Source organism: Puma concolor, chromosome C1, assembly GCF_028749965.1.
Source record: "Puma concolor isolate L17-30 chromosome C1, mPumCon1.1.hap2, whole genome shotgun sequence".
NCBI lineage: Eukaryota > Metazoa > Chordata > Mammalia > Carnivora > Felidae > Puma > Puma concolor.
Window position 1 is genome coordinate 122,823,159 of NC_141674.1, and position 17,183 is coordinate 122,840,341.

The window sequence follows — 17,183 nt, forward strand, 5'->3', positions numbered from 1 at the left end:
CAGGTAGTAACCTCTTTGAAATTGGACATGGCAACTTCTCACTAAATATGTCTCCTGAGGCAAGGGAAACAAAAGCAAAAATAAACTGTTGGGACTTCATCAAAATAAAAAGCTTCTGCACAGCAAAGGAAACAATCAACAAAACTAAAAAACCTATGGAATGGGAGAAGATATTTACAAATGATGTATCTGATAAAGGGTTAGTATCCAAAATCTATAAAGAACTTAAAAAAAACTCAATATCCAAAAAACAAATAATCCAATTAAAAATAAGAAGACACAAATAGACATTTTTCTAAAAAGATATACAGATGGCCAATAGACACATGAAAAGATGCTCAATATCACTGATCATCAGGAGAACACAAACCAAAACCATAAGGAGATATCACTTCACACCTGTCAGAATGGCTAAAATGAACAACACAAGAAACATCAGGTATTTGTGAGGATACAGAGAAAGGGGAAATACCATTGTTGTAGCCTTCAGAATGGTCTTACAATTTCGACTTCAAAATCCCTAGAATATATTCCTCACATAGCAAAGTGTTCTTTTAAAGTATGACTCAGATATCAAAGTGTGCCTATTTCTTACAAAATGAAACAACATAATTTTTCTAGTAGTTATTCTACTGGGTTCATCTGGTAACATTCTCTGCATTCTCCACTGCTTATATATTTTCTATTCTTACAATAGATCTACGCAGTTCCTACCCAAGGTTCTTTATAATGATTCTTCTTTGAGCCTACAAAACTCTTCTACCTGACCTTGAAATGTTGCTTCTACAGTGGACCTTTCCTAGGCACCTAATCCTTGTCTAATCCTCACTCTATGCCACCTTTTTTTTTCCCAAGGACTTAGTACTAGCTGCAACTGCTTATATTTCTACTTGAGCATTTGTTTGTTGTTGGTTTGATATATCTGTCTTCCTCAACATGTATCCCCGGAACATGGAATATAATCTGATAAGTAGCAGGGGCTCAATAATTAGTTGGCAAATGCATTAATAGACTAAGACAGGATGAGTCATTTTAACAATGATGCAGCAACAGTACAGAAATGGAGAGGGAGAAAAATCTCTGTAACCTTTTAAGAGATGTAAGAATCTCAAATGTAGACTAGATTTTTTCAGAAAGATTAATCAAGGGATAGCAGAGCCGTGAGTGGCTTGGTGATATAAGTGTGTGTATGTGTGTATGTGTAATTGTGGAATGCAGATAATGTTGTTTCTCTTTGTTTACATGAGCAGCATTTCCACAAGAACTGAAAATAACTGCATGGAAACAATGATGACATAGGTGACAGTCCGTGAAAATTCAAAATATGCTAAAAACAAATATGGTGACTTCAGCAAAGCCAAGGCAACAAAAAACATTTAAAACACATTTTACTTTTTATTTATTTTTTTTATTTTCATTTCATTGTCTGCTGCTTTCTTCCTGATTAACTGGTGATAAAATACATGTGTGTGTATGTGCATATACACAGATATACACATATATATGTATATATACACATATACACACACACATGTACCTATATTTGATTCAAGTATCTTTTGTAAACAGTTTAAGGAATAAGTACACAAATACATATAGAAATTCCTTATACAAAAATATGAAAGAATTTTAACTTATTTTACATTTCTTTAAGAAGAATTTAAAATGAAAACCTTATCTAGGCCTATTAGAAGCAACACTAGACTAGGAGTCAAGAAATTTGTATTCCAGTCTTAAAACTCCACTAAAGCATTGAGCAAGTCACTGTATTTCTCTGGGTCTCAGTTTCTTTTTATTGAAACTAAAGTAGAAGACAGGGAGAATGCTTTCTAGCTCTGTAATGGGCTCCCATTATCATTTAATGAATGCTGAATGCCCTATATTACATTCCATAAGCACACTGAAACACTAATTTACTATATTAGTCCCAATGTATTATGAAAATATCTGCACTCTTTAGTGCAAATGGTTGCAAAATTCTGCTTCATGCATGGTTTTCCATTAACCAAAGCTTCACCAATCAAGGTTTTCTGAAAGAAAGACAAGAAAGGAAAGAAAGAAAGAAAGAAAGAAAGAAAGAAAGAAAGAAAGAAAGAAAGAAAGAAAGAAAGAAAGAAAGAAAGAAAGAAAAAGAAAGAAAGAAAAAGAGATGAGGGAGGAAAAAAGGAAGGAAGGAAGGAAGGAAGGAAGGAAGGAAGGAAGGAAGGAAGGAAGGAAGGAAGGAAGGAAGGAACAAAGGAAATCCTTATGTCATAGGGACCTTGCAAACATTCAAAGGTCTATTAAAATGCATTTGCTTGCACAAATTCCACCACGCTAGCCAGCTAGCTTCCATCATCCTATCTGACACACACCAAAGAAATTTATAGCCCCAACCCCGGGAACACTAAGTAAGAATCTTTAAAGAAGCAAATACTGGAATTGTAATAATTTTATTGCACATATTTAAGAGGAGTATTAGATATAGTTGTAATAAGCTCTTGTTCAAATGGTTAAGTAAGTGATGTTTAAATAGAAAGTAGTGTTTTGCTCCTACACAAAGGAGACCTTTGATATATTAAAGGCAAAAATGCTTATACCATCCAAGACATTTTATCCCAGCGAATAAATGTAGTAGCATCTGTTTCCTGGATCATTCACAATGCTAATTAAGGGTGAAAAAGAATATGGAGTGGTCTCTCTTCAAGTCTTTATCACCTATAGGGAACTGTATGAATAAGTGTATGGAATTTTAGAATAATCATGTCACACTCGCCAACATATGGAGACAAGAGTATCTGTTCTCACATTTTATATTTGTCCTTGAAGAAACTTCCAGGGTGAGGATCAAAATTTTTCTTTCCAATTCTCCTGTTTTGACAATGATTACTTGTAAAACTATGCAGGAATTCATTTTCACATTCATCTAACTTAGAGAAAATTTTGAACAACCTAAATATTCACAGTAGATTCCATGTCCTCTTTCTTAAATGAAAAAACATAAACAAAATATTCCAATCCTTGCTGAAAAATATTACCTTATTTCCATTCTCCTGAATGTGCATTGATGGTGTGAATATAGTATGATACTTCTTTGATGCCTAAGAGTTGGAAATTATGTACATCATCTAATTAAATACAAATGATCATTTTTAAAATGAATATGGGTGTACAAAGGAACTACATACTTTCAAGGTGAATAATAAAAAAAATGTCAGAAATATAAATGTATCTAATGATAGGGAGTGGTTATTGCTTTTGGGTAGAAGACAGATATGCCCAAACTGAAGACTGAATTCTACTCCTGAAACCAATATTGCACTCTATGTTAACTAAAAATTAAATTAAATCATATATTATTATTGTTATATTTTATATTAAACAATATAATGCCAATGTAAAGAATTATGCTGGCTGGGGCACCTGTGTGGCTCAGTTGGTTCAGCATCTGACTTCAGCTCAGGTCATGGTCTCCTCATCCTCGAGTTCGAGCCCCACGTTGGGCTCTGCGCTGATGGCTCAGAGCCTGGAGCCTGCTCTAGATTCTGTGTCTTCTTCTCTCTGCCCCTCCCCCACTCAAGCTCTATCTCTCTCAAAAATAAACATTAAAACAATTAAAAAAAAAGAATCATGATGACTGGAACATCAAGTAGTCATGAGTTTTCATCTTCTAACTTAAAGGAAATCACTTACTTCTTTGTCAAATAGTTGACAATAGCCAGTAAGTGATACTAACTTGTTGGAACAATAACAACATGTCTCAATTAGAAGTACCCCAGAAAATTATATGAAATCTGGGGTCATACTTTTAGCCTGTCCTCTGCCCTATCCAAAGAAGAGAAATCCAAGGCCAAATGATTATATTCATGCCTGCTGGTCTTCTTTTCCAGGACTGTCCATAAAAAGAAGAAACATGTCTCAAGAAAATGAAGGTGGAAGCTTCAGCTGAAAATCTTTTCTGACAGAAAAAGAGAACCATTCCTTGTTGTCATCTTAAGAAAAAAAAAACTAAAAAAAAAACTAAAAAACTACCTGTTAATTATCTCATGGTTTCCCTGGTATTCCTGCCTAGAACCAGATCTTGCAAATTTCCACTACTGATTTTCTCGACTAGCCAATTTTTGTTGTCGTTGGAAGGAGCTGTCTTGTGCATTGTAGAATGTTTAGTGGCATCTGTGACTAGATTCCCATGGCACACTCACTGCTCATCTCCAGCCATAACAATCAAGAATGTCTTCAGACTTGCAAAATGTCTCTTGATGACAAAGTTAGACCAACTGAGAACCACTGCTCGAAAGAAAGAAACTGTATTGTCATGCACACAGCAACTGCATAAGTGTGCAATTCCGGTGATTTCATTGGCCCATCAATATTAGTTACAATACTGATATTACTCACTACTAGGATACCAACACATAGTGCTAAAGCTAGATCTTAAAACAAAAACAAAAACAAAAACAAAAACAAATTCTCCAGGATTAGAGCCAACATATAAAGCCACTCAGGCAGTCAGAACTGTCTAATAACCTATCTTTATTTTAATTTTTTCCAAGTTTTTATTTAAATTCCAGTTAGCATAATATTACTTTCAGGGATAGAATTTAGTGACTCATAACTTACATACAACACCCAGTGCTCATCACAATAAGTGCCCTCCTTATCTTTATTTCAAATTTTAAGAGATGAAATTTTGGGTGTCTCTATCCAGTAAGTATTTATTGGTGCCAGAATTTTTTGATAGGGCACCTATTTCCTTCAACATGAACTGAAAAATAAGTTTCTTGATTTCATGGTGGTAAAAAATCAGTTGGATCTATTCCCTCCACCCCCACAGACCTAGTGGCAAAACAAATTAAACAAATAAATAGAAATATTATGATGGCATGCAAGCCAATGGAAGATCTCTCCACACACGATGAGTCAATAAATACTCCCTGGTTCCAGTCAAACCTACTATTTTTAATGGCCTATAAAAAGACAGTTGGACCCCCCAAAATGTGTAGCTAACATTTTCCTTGGAATCATCTGCTTCCATATATGAAGTTCCTCCCTTTAGTATGTTTTTAGAAGCTTCTTGCAGATTTTCAGAATCAAAAAGATATGAATCTTATCCATCAATCACCCATTTCCATATTAGTACATCAGGCCCATGTTTCCAATTCCCTTCTAATTTAAACTGGTGATTTGACAGAACTATTTATGGTTGCTGGTGTATTCTGCTAAGACCACTGGTGATATTCAATTTACTGACAGCAGAAAGAATACAGCTAATACTTATGAAACATTTCTTCATTATTTCATTGTGAATGAGCTTTTGTTTGAAATAGTCTGGCTTTAAGAGATAACATTTCCAAACACTTAAAAATGATTAAGAGCAGTTTTGAGGCTAAACCAGTTATTTTGCACAACTCATCTTCAAAAAGTTATATACTCTTTAATTTCCTCGTTCATTAAAAAATCTACCTATCTTCAATCCAAAAGAAGCCTTAAGACAATAATTTTAGGAAAATGATGTACTTTTGTTTTATTTTTGAAAGCCAGGTCCAGTATTATTGTTACTCAGAGTCTGCTAATCATGATTACATAGCTAAAAAGTACACACTATTCATATTTAAAATATTTTTAAGAGGGAAATCACAATGTGGTGTTATCTTAATTTTTGTAATAAAATGACTGTTACATTTTAGAATAATATTTCCTACCAAATAATAAGCTATTCTGTTATCACATTTCTATCAGTAATGTGTTTATTTTCTTAATTGACTTGGCACTTTGACTACACAGCCTTTATAGTGATCATAGCCAATTAATTATGATTCTAATTAAAATATTGATAATTGTTCAATGAAAAAACTGCTGTGTTAATAAAATTCTTATGCTCTAGTAAGAGATTTTTTTTCAACAGAATGGCCTCTGAGGAAAGTAAATCCAGACTTTAGCCTAGCATGAGCTTTGAAAATACAACTACATTTAATAATGCTATCATGGAGTGGGTAGGAAATGATTAAATGAATTCCTCTGAAGAAATATAGAATCATGGTTGTATATTTGTTTTTTGTTTTCTTTTACAGTTTTCAGTTAACTAGTTGCAAATATATGCCACACTCCAATCCCTTATCCTTGCACCAACCCCCCCCCCCCACCGCCCACAGTCAATTCGACACCTCTAGGACTTATAAATTGCTTAATTATCTGTGTTGTGAGATAAATGTCTTTAGGGAGCCATGAATCTTAGAAGATCAGTAAATTGGAATATTTGCTAAATATGACTCTGTGGTAATTAAGAGTCATTGCCTACATACAAGAGAGTAGAAGAGACCTCAAAAGGATTCAAAAAGATTAAACACACATGCACAAAGATAAAATGGTATTAATCAACACATGGAGAAACTACAGCAAGATGAGGTGGGGGTGGTGTGAGGTACCAACAAAACATGTATCATAGAAGCTAAGAAAGCAAGGACCAAATGTCGAAAAAAATACATAATCTGTGACCACCGTGAAGACCTCACTAGCCTGTATAAAGGCAAAGGTCAGTAAGGAATAGTCACATAACTGAATCTTCATGTACTGAATGCCTATAACTAACTTAAATGTCTGGCCACTGAAGGTCTATACTCCACATCAAAAATGACACTTTATGATAAAACAACAAAACAACAGCAACAACAAAATGCATTTAGTTTTTTTTCCCTAAACTAATTTTACTGACAATCAATTCATACTGACTCTAATCAGCCAATCATTAGCATACCCTCTGTCATTACCAATTCCTGCTTTCTGCCTTCTATCCTACGGAAGGCTTCTTTTCCATTCATTTCAACATCTCTTGGTAATTCCTCAGCCTTTTCTCTAGTATTCCTGAGGACCATGCAATTAAAAAATAATACACATTGCTCTATTCTGTTTATTAAACTTTTTCATTAGGGTTAGTATTTTCTGCCCTAAGGAAATCCATTTATTTAGAAAGTGAGTAATACGCCTTATGAACAGTTGCATTCAGAAGCTGTCCCTCTAATCTCTGAATTAACCAATGAGTTTAAAAACAAAAATGTCCTTATTCTGTTAGTTGCTGACCTAATTACTAAAGTACATCAGATGTTTGGTTTAATGTAGCCTAATAGATATATAACTATATAAGCACTTCATGATTTCAATGACTATTTTTTTCTTAACATATAAAAATACTAAACAAGAGAAGGTTCCAGTCTATTTCACCTGGCCATCCTATAATAAACATGAAGTCTTGAGGTCTATTTCAGATGTACAAGTAGAAAAAAGAAAAAAAAAAGTAGCTCATGATTAGCTCACTGATTTAATTTGCATAGAAGGTCCTCTGAGGCTCTGGACTATGGCTTCATACAAAGCCATCTTATAGGTAATATACTGAACCTTTGATTATATAAAACTGTCAGCAAATAACTGTGCACTATTTTTCAGTGGTGTTTGACAACTGAAATTTGAGTATCTGCAACATTTCATTCATTAACACTCACTCAACAGATAATCATCACAAAATCTAGCCTTAAGAAGTTTGAATTTACAAGAAAGACAAGATTCATATTCTTTTGTAAGAGCAAAACAAATACATTCCATTATTTAAACATTGTCAGGCTAACCAGTGATTCTGGAGAAGCAAACTGAAAATGATAGAAGCCTAAATCATAAAAGCAAAACACATCAACTCCAGCAGGCCAGTTTTAGAAAGCCTGCCTTCTGCTTGATCCAGAAAACCACAACAAAATTAGAAGTCAGGAAGAATGAAAACTGGGAGAAAAAGATTGTGATAACTTGTGTCAGATTTTTTTTTAATCTTGATATTCATATGACTGATTTTACATAGAAAATATTGGAAGAAATATTCACTGTAAGGAAATTTCATTCTTAGAAACATTTCTCATTTACTAAAATGGGGAGATATGAAGAGAAATGGAGAGAAATGAAGCAGATGGTCACATGGGCATTTTCTATTAATAGATGTACTGATTCTAATGATATTCCAGCCCTCTTTACCTGAAATGTTTTGCAGGTGCTGGAACTGAAGAAGAAAAAAGTTATGTGCACCTAGAGAGCATTCAAAACAACACTGAAATGCATAAAGTAATTAATTTTTCATTACTTACAAAAGTTGTGTTTTCCAATAATAATGTGGTGGCATTTGTTTCTATATTCAGTTTAATGACATGTCCATTCTCGCTTTTATACACCACATCTGTATCTGCAACAACAAAGATATTAACAATTGACAAACACATTTACTAGGTAATACAATGAAGTGTAGAGGAGAAAATGTGCATAACAAACAGACACACTTAGAACAATCATTGTTAGCCTTTAATAACGGAGCAAATTTTTGTATTTGGCTCACATTAATCTTCTGCAGTGATCAGGAAGCCTGGCTAGCACATGGTCTATTGTGCAGTGAAAACAGGGTTAGTGAGAGGGCCACTCAGGTTTCTGGTTTAACAACTAAAAATTAATTAAAATACGGGAAATCTGCTGCCCATTCCGGGATGAGAAAGAAGGGACAAAAAATGCCTCCAGTTACCAAGATAAGCTGTTACTGATTCATAATCCAGTTAAGCTGACAATAAAGGCTGTCATTTACCGTAACTGGACACAAGTCTAAGCTACTCCTACTGGACCACCCTCATGCACACTTTATGCTTCCCGTCCTACCACCCCTCAATTCCCATCCAATCTTTCTCCTTAAGGTTGGGAATTTTGTCTCTGACAGGGTATCTGGCTTGTGTGACCACAGCCCAAAATCTCTGAGGGAAATGAGGTTTTTTTAAATAACCACATGGCTTCTGGACAGTTGTTGATCTTATATAGGAGTTAACTTCAACCACATATGTCAGGAAATTAAATCATCCTAAGAATATGTCAGACTGAAAATATCAACAGGAGGGAAAGCTGTCAGAGAGGATACTCAGAAGTTAAATATATACATATTACATATACGTGTGTGTGTGTGTGTGTGTGTGTGTGTGTAAAAAATACCCAAATAAAAGTAGACATGAGTGTTTTTTTAATGATAATCTTCTGTCCAATTTTGCTCAATTCTAACTTTTGCATAGTATTGCACCTCCCTAACCCTCTGTCCATTCTTGGAAGAAAGGCAATATTGAAGGAGTTTGGGTCCACTATCCACAGTGAATGAAGTTATACAAGATACAATTTCTCAGAACCCAAATGTCTTCACATGTATTATGAAGATTATATAGAAATGTCTGAAAATTCAGACAGATCTAGGTTTTCTCGCTTGTTCTCTAGTTATTTCAATATTATAAAAAGCTATAGTCAGAAATCATATGATGAGAAGCAATCAATTCTAGCAGAAATTTAAGTTTGTCTTTTTTGTATCTGTGTTTCATTTAAGAAGACTGAGAGTTCAATATGACTCTCCTACTAAGGTTAAGGATGGCACAGGAGGCCAGTAGTTCCTCTTGAGCTTAATGAGGACAATGGAACATTGAATCAGGAACAACAAATGGTCTTTTAAGAAAGTAGGAAAAGAGGCAAAAAAAAAAAAAAAAAAAAAAGATATTCAAGTTACTTTCTGAAGCGGGCTGTATGGGCAGATCTTCAAAATAAGGCCTGTATCACCTCAACTTCTCTCATCAGCTATAAATAAACTGAGTTCTCCTCTCACTAACTTTACCTGTTGTCTTTTCTAGTGATGTAGAACAAACAACAGTTGTACACAAATAATAAATATTTATTTTGATTTATATTCCTTTCCTCTCTGGCCTTTCTTTTCTACCCTGTGTTTAGGATCATAACTCAGCAGCAACACTGGTCTGGGTTATTCATTTGGCTTTGCCAGCTGATTCGAGTCTTCTTTCTGCTCTCAGTTAATGTTTGCATGAATAAAGAGTCGAACCTTAACACCTCTGTTATTTTTCTTGATATTCTCAATTCTGGACCACCTCTTGATATTGAAGACCTGACAAGCATGCCTTATCAAGACATCCTCATAATATTTTCACTATAAGTCAAAAGAAAAAAATTTTCCCCTTTCTATTATACTGTGAAGATAAAACCAAAAGCCAGCAATGTGTGGTTCTTCTTCTAGAGGACAAACACATCACAGAATTCTAAACAGGGATGAGGTCTTTGGCCTTAAGAAGGAAGAAGAGCTCAGAGAGCAACTGTAATATGAATAGTGGTTCCTCTTCAGTGGAAGGGTTAGAGTAATGTATGGCCCCAGAGTCTCTCACATTTAGAGAAAACTCTAAGCAGGTGATGGATTATATCAAGAGTAGAGGAAGGAAAATTAGGTTTTGTTCTCCTTAGAACCAAAGTAGAAGGAAGCGAAGTTTGTTTGAGAAGATAAATACTAAATTTAATATTTGAAAAGTAAATTTTGCTGAATAATTACTTAGACTTGAAAAACATGTACAGAGATTTGAGATTTACAAATACCTTGAGATCTGTACACCTGCAAATGTTACCACTAGACTCAACATTGCATTAGCAGGAGAAAACTACTTTCTTTAATTCAAGTGTAACTCTCTAGCTTAAAATTTAATACAGATTTTGGCATGAATTATTTAAATTTTTTTAATGTTTTTTTAAATGTTTATTTAAACTCACAGAGTGTGAGTGGGGGAGGGGCAGAGAGAGAGACAGAGAGGGAGAGAGAGAGAGAGAGAGAGAGAGAAAGAGAGAGAGAGAGAGAGAAAGAGAGAGAGAGAGATTCTGAAGCAGGCTCCAGGCTCTGAGCTGTCCGCACAGAACCTGACGCAGGACTTGAACTCACAAACCATGGGATCATGACCTGAGCCAAAGACAGTTGCTCAACTGACTGAGCCACCCAGGCACCCCTGCATGAATTATTTTAAAAGCATCTAATATCTGCCTTTATTAATTTTTTTTTCTGGTTTTCAAAATTTGGTCTTCTGGGTCTCCTATTTATCCTATCCTGCTTGATTTATAATCACTAGTAGAATCTCCCGTTTTGATACTCCTGTTATTACATTATTAAATTACTTTCTAGAACTATATTTCAAAATTGCCATGTCATATTTTGTTTAATATTAGGTGATGAGATACGAGTGAGTAAGAGCAATGAATAAAGTGCATTAGCACAGAAATTTTAAGGGAGGTGTATTTGAAACATTCTTTAAAACACAGTATCATGCATGTCTATACAGCACATTGACTAAATTATCTTTCTTTCTTTCAGATCATTGAAAGTTAAGAGTCAATTGTCCTGAACACATATTTGATTCAGTCATTTTTGTTTTGAATAAAAAGGTGTGACAAGATAGAATCACTATCTAGCCTCTCTATCCTGAGGTCCAAAAATATATTCTTAGTGTCTGTCTCCCTAAATGATTATTATTACTGTAATTTCTATTCCTATTTTCCTTAATGTGTCTAACAAAAGGAAAAACATAGTAGTATATTTTAGCTTTAAATCATTCAGGGGGGCACCTGGTGGCTCAGTAGGTTAAGTGTCTGTCTCTCGATTTCAGCTCAGGTCGTGATCTCACAGTTTGTGAGTTCAAGCAGGCTCCACACTGCTATCAGCGCAGGGCCTGCTTGGGATTCTCTCTCCCCCTCGCTCTCTGCCCCTCCCCTACTCTCTCATGCATGTACACCCGTGCTTTCTGTCTTTCAAAATAAATAAATAGACTTTAGATCATTCAGGTAAATGTGTTTGTTTTTTTTTTTAATTTTTATTTTAGACCTACACAAAGCAGGTAGTAAAGCACTTCACATAACAGCTCAATTCTCAATTTACTAATGACATTGAGAGAAGTAAGGCCTCGATGTTTGCTCCAAATGTTCAGGACCAAGAACCAAAGGAGACTACATCCATAAGATTTAATTTTGAGTTACTCCAAGTTCTTGCCCATAGAAAAACTATACAAACTCATTTTTTCAGAAACTCAATAAAAATTACTCTGAATAATAAGCTCTTAAAACTGAGCAAATTCTTAATCATTAAACACCTGTTTAATTAATACTAACCTCAAGATTGCTGCCTCTCTGTCCACCAATCCTAAGCTATTACATCATGAAACATGGCAAACTTCAAACAGGTTCTCACAGCGAAAGACCATTAACCATTCAAGCCCACATCCCCAGCCCTATACTTATCTCCCCACCCCCACCCAATTATCTCCTCCTTCTGGACCTTCTAAGACTGACAAAATGTTGTCCTCCGTATCCGCAAAAAGTAATAAAATCAGTTTTGCTTAACAGGTTATTCCGAGGGTTAACCTTCGGAAAATTCACCTTCCATGTGCATCAATATAAAAGTACTTTCTTGTTTTTGTTGTCATTGATGTTATTATTGATAATGTAAGTATGCATTTAATTTTGATAGGATAATTTGCTTTGAACATTTCAAAACAAAATTTATCATCTATCTATAAAGACAGTTTTCAAAAACTGGAAAAAAAAAAGTGTGGCAAATCAACTATTTTGGAGATATTAATTCAAATATGATCTTTTTTTTTTTTTAATCTGTTTTGGGGGCAGTGGGGTGGCTCAGTCAGTTAGGCATCAGACTTTTGACTTCTGCTCAGATCATGATCTCACAGTTTCATGAGTTTGGGCCCCACATGGGGCTCTGTGCTGACAGCGCAGAGCCTGCTTGAGATTATCCCTCTCTCTCTGCATCTCTGCTCACATTCTCCCTTTTGCAAAAAATTTTTTTAAAAATCTGTTTTTGATATCTAAAATAAAAACTCCATGGCGTCTAAAATCTCTTAAGTCACATTCAAATAATGAACTAAAAAAAACCTAAAAGCAGTGAAAGAAAATAATGAAATGATAACCACAGAAAATGCTCAAATGATTTTTGAAAGAATTTGTTAAATATCAAGTTAAGATTTAATCATTTAACATATCAACATTAAATCTGGAATACTGAACTAATCATACTTGAAACACAGCAGACCCCTCATTCATCTCTCCTAAAACACTGCTCATAACTATGCAAAAGTATCCTCACTTTTTTTTATCGTCACTTTTATTTATTTTTTTTTAATTTTTTTTTCAACGTTTATTTATTTTTGGGACAGAGAGAGACAGAGCATGAACGGGGGAGGGTCAGAGAGAGAGGGAGACACAGAATCGGAAACAGGCTCCAGGCTCTGAGCCATCAGCCCAGAGCCCGACGCGGGGCTCGAACTCACGGACCACGAGATCGTGACCTGGCTGAAGTCGGACGCTTAACCGACTGCGCCACCCAGGAGCCCCTATCGTCACTTTTAAAGAACCACATATTTACCTGTGAAAACTGAAGACATCAAAAATGGCTTCATTTACCTTTCCTGCCTACCTCAAAATCTTGCTCTATACATACTCCTTTTTTTCCAGACATTGAGAATGAGGTAATCTTTCTCCTTTGCAAAGCAAAATGCTGTTTCATGGCCAAATCAGTATTCTCCAAACTTTTAAGTATCTTTGATTGCTGGTACCTCTTGCCAGCTACTTGTACTTTTCAGAGCATACATATTTATTTTTAATAATAATAATTAATAATAATATAATCACCTGCATCCAGCTCTTTCACTCTCCCCCAGGTTTGTTTCAATAAACGTTCTACATAAGTTTTCTGCATTATTCTGTGCCTCTGCCCTATGTGCTGTTCTCTGTATCTTCCTGCTGTGTAGCTGCTGTCCTTATGCTGCTGAAATTGCAAACTTGCAACATTACCACTGACCTGAAATTAACTAAATCCAATGTGCTCTTCCACCAAGCTTAATCCCTACCTCACTTGATTTTGCAGTGTATGATAATGATGATGAACAGAAGGATTCTGAAAACATCTTTCTTGACTTTGAACCATTGCTTTGCCCTGGAATGATTTCCTCAAAAATTTCTATCTGTTCTAACCCACCTCCTTGCTACTAAACAAAGACATCCTTTCAAGTTCAGCACTGAGCTTTATTTACTTATTTTTTTTCCAACCGCTGTTGTCTGAGTGATCCCTTCTACTCAGACCTTCCTATATCGATTCTTCAACTTTCAACTCTGGTTCTGACCCCTCCCCGTATGCCAGTTTTGTGTGTCCAATTCTATGCCAGATCACATAAATGTCTTGCAGCTATAGAAAGGTCAGTAGACAAAAAGTCAACTCCTTATACTTATGGCTATATCCTCCTTTGAAGTTCCATATATATGCACACATGTATGTCTACTGTGTCTTCTCTACTTCTTCACCTCCTATATTAATACTGATCTTTATAACCTTTCACTTGGAAGAGTGTTTCAGTTTTTCACATGTTCTCTATGCCTCTAGTTTATTCCAATCACACAGCTTAACACATTCTAAACACCACTTTGTATTTTGTCATATGCACCAAAAATAGTCATGGCTCACGAATAATAAAGTATAAAATCAAAGCCTGGCAGTCAGGTTACTCACTACCTGGCTTCAACATATATTTACATAGCTATTGTCACCTGATGCTCTATAAAATAGTCCAGATCATCTGTTGTTTATTCTTGTTTACACATCTTGTACCTCACCCCTACTCTATTTTGCTAATGACACACACTGCCCAGGTGCTGCCCTGACTCTACCTGTGTTTCCAAGCACCATTAAGTTCCCCAAATTTACAGAGCCCTCACTCAATCTTTCCCTTTTCATAATTTCTATGTTTAATTCATTTAATATTTAATAGTATATTTCTTTAAAAATTACTATGTATTTTACGGAGCACCTGGGTCGTTCAGTCGGTTGAGGGACCGACTTCGGTTCAGGTCATGATCTCAGGGTTCATGGGTTCCAGTCCTGCATCGGGCTTTCTGCTGACAGCTCAGAACCTTGAGCCTGCTTTGGATTCTGTGTCTCCCTCCGTCTCTGCCCCTCCCCTGCTTACACTCTGTCTCTCAAAAATAAATAAATGTTAAAGTTAAAAAAAAAATACTATCTATTTTATTTAGTTTCAATACACTGTTTTGGGTTTTCAATTACTTTATAAACACAAGAAAGGACCTATTTCTTGTTCCTTTGAGAAGCGAGAGGATTCACACCCACAAATCTTACTATCTATATTAACATGAGTTTACCATTCAACTGTCTGCACTAATATGACTTTAATATTTCAGGAAACTCTTGCCAGGAAGATGAGGTTGCAAATAACTTCATCTCCTCCACTCCTACAGAGAACTTTGTGAAAACCCATTTGTTTGAAAAACAGAATACTGGACTAGTACCTACTAAAGCAAATATCTCTTAGAACAATACACTGCTCAACCAAATGACTGTTGACTATTTGAGAGCCTCCCCAAACCCTCACCTCCTTGAATAGATCAATCCTAAACTCCTACAACACAAACTCCCCGAATTCCAATCAAGACTGCTAATGACAGACCTGTCAAACTAGATCCCCCAAACCTCAAACATACCTTCCTTTCTCCATTCTTTTCCATGTGCTGTTCATTCTCTGTCAAGACGGTGATCTCCTTTACCAAAGTGAGCAATAGCTTCAGCTGTCACCTTGATGTTTTTATTGGGGGGGGGGGGGCGCTGGGGAACCAACATTCAGTTCTTTGAAATTTCTGTATTATATAAAATATATAATATGTATAGTATATATCCAATTGAAGGATCTCAAGAAATAGTTTTCTCTGCTACAGGACTAAATCTTTCCACTGTCTTTCACATGTTATGTTTTTCACTGTTACGAATTTAATTAGAAATAGATTTAGCACTAGTGACAAAGACTCCTTTCTTGACCAAAATTCAGTCAGCCTCCTCTGAGCCCTCTTCTAGACTAGCCCTTGACCTTAGCCTGTCTTTACCACATCCTGCTAAGCCAGTTTAGTTACAATATGCCCAATCATTGATGTCTGATCAAATTCTTCGCCCTCCAGCTGTGAAATCTAAGTGGTTGGACTTGCATTTAATGAGAATCCTGTTAGGCCAGTTTAGTAAGAATCCTGTAACCTCCATATGTCCTCTCAGTAATTTGCCCCTACTGCCCACCCCCCACTTGGTTCTTTGGCAATAAATCTCTAGTTCCATTTCTGTATTCAGAGTTCAGTTGAGTCTCTCTCCCTCTATAGCAATAGTCTCACTTCTATTATAATAATCATGAATAAAGTCTTCCTTACTATTTTAACAAGTGTCAGATTAATTTTTCTTTAGCATTACCTTGGAAATCTAAACTTAGGTAACCTACTTTAATAACATTCTGGTATTAAATTTAAATTATATATTATATATTATAAATTAATGTTATTAATAATAAATTAATGTAATTTAATAATTTACTATAAATTAAATTATATAAAATATATACATATCAATAAACTATATACATACAGTTAATCTATGAATAACATGGGTTTGAACTATACAGGTCCACTTATATGCAGACTTTTTTCAATAAATATGGTACAATACTATAAAGACAATTTCTCTTATTATTTTCTTAAAAGCACTTTGTTTTCAGGGTGCTTGGGTGACTTAGTTAAGCATCCAACTCGATCTCAGGTCAGGCCATGATCTCATGGTTCATGAAATCAAGCCTCTGTGTAGGGCTCTGCACTCACAGTGAAGAGCCTGCTTGGGATTCTCTCTCTCCCTTTCTTCTCTCTCTCCCTCTCTCTGCTTCTCCCCCTCTCCCCACCCCAACTCTCTCAAAATAAACAAACTTAAAAAAAAGCATCATTTTCTTTAGCTTACTTTATTGTAACAATTACAGTACGTAATACATATAAAATACAAAACAAATGTTAATTGACTATGTTATTGGTATGGCTTCCAGTCAACACTAGGTTATTAGTAGTTAAGTTTTTAGGGAGTCAAATCTTTTTGCATAGTTTTTTTAAGTTTATTTATTTATTTTGAGAGAGAAAATGAGGAGGGGAGGGGCAGAGAGAGAGGGAGAGAGAATCCCAAGCGGACTCTGTACTGACAGCCCAGAGCCCAAACTGGAGCTCCATCTCAGGACCATGAGATCATGACCTGAGCAGATATCAAGTGTCAGACACTTAACCCACCGAGCCAACCAGGGGCCTCAATATATGCACATTTTTTACTGTGTGGAGGGTCAGCATCCCTAACCCACATGTTGCTCAAAGAAATACACACACACACACACACACACACACACACACACACACACACAGAGTTAGTTTAGTACACTAGACCAGTGGTCCACAAACTCTAGCTATGGGACAAATCTATGTCCACCAAATTTGGTCCACAATCATGTTTATTTATTTATTCA

The 17,183-nt window shown here is 35.5% G+C and overlaps 1 protein-coding gene across 2 annotated transcripts in view; it reads right to left on the bottom strand.

The window, feature by feature from the left end:
* Positions 1–17,183, bottom strand: part of DPP10 (dipeptidyl peptidase like 10) — a 659,495-nt gene that overhangs the window by 327,881 nt on the left and 314,431 nt on the right. For both annotated transcript variants that reach the window (XM_086718449.1, XM_086718450.1), the window contains exon 4: positions 8,103–8,197. In XM_086718449.1, the coding sequence (XP_086574575.1) occupies positions 8,103–8,197 (95 nt within the window). The remainder of the gene's footprint in view (positions 1–8,102; positions 8,198–17,183) is intronic.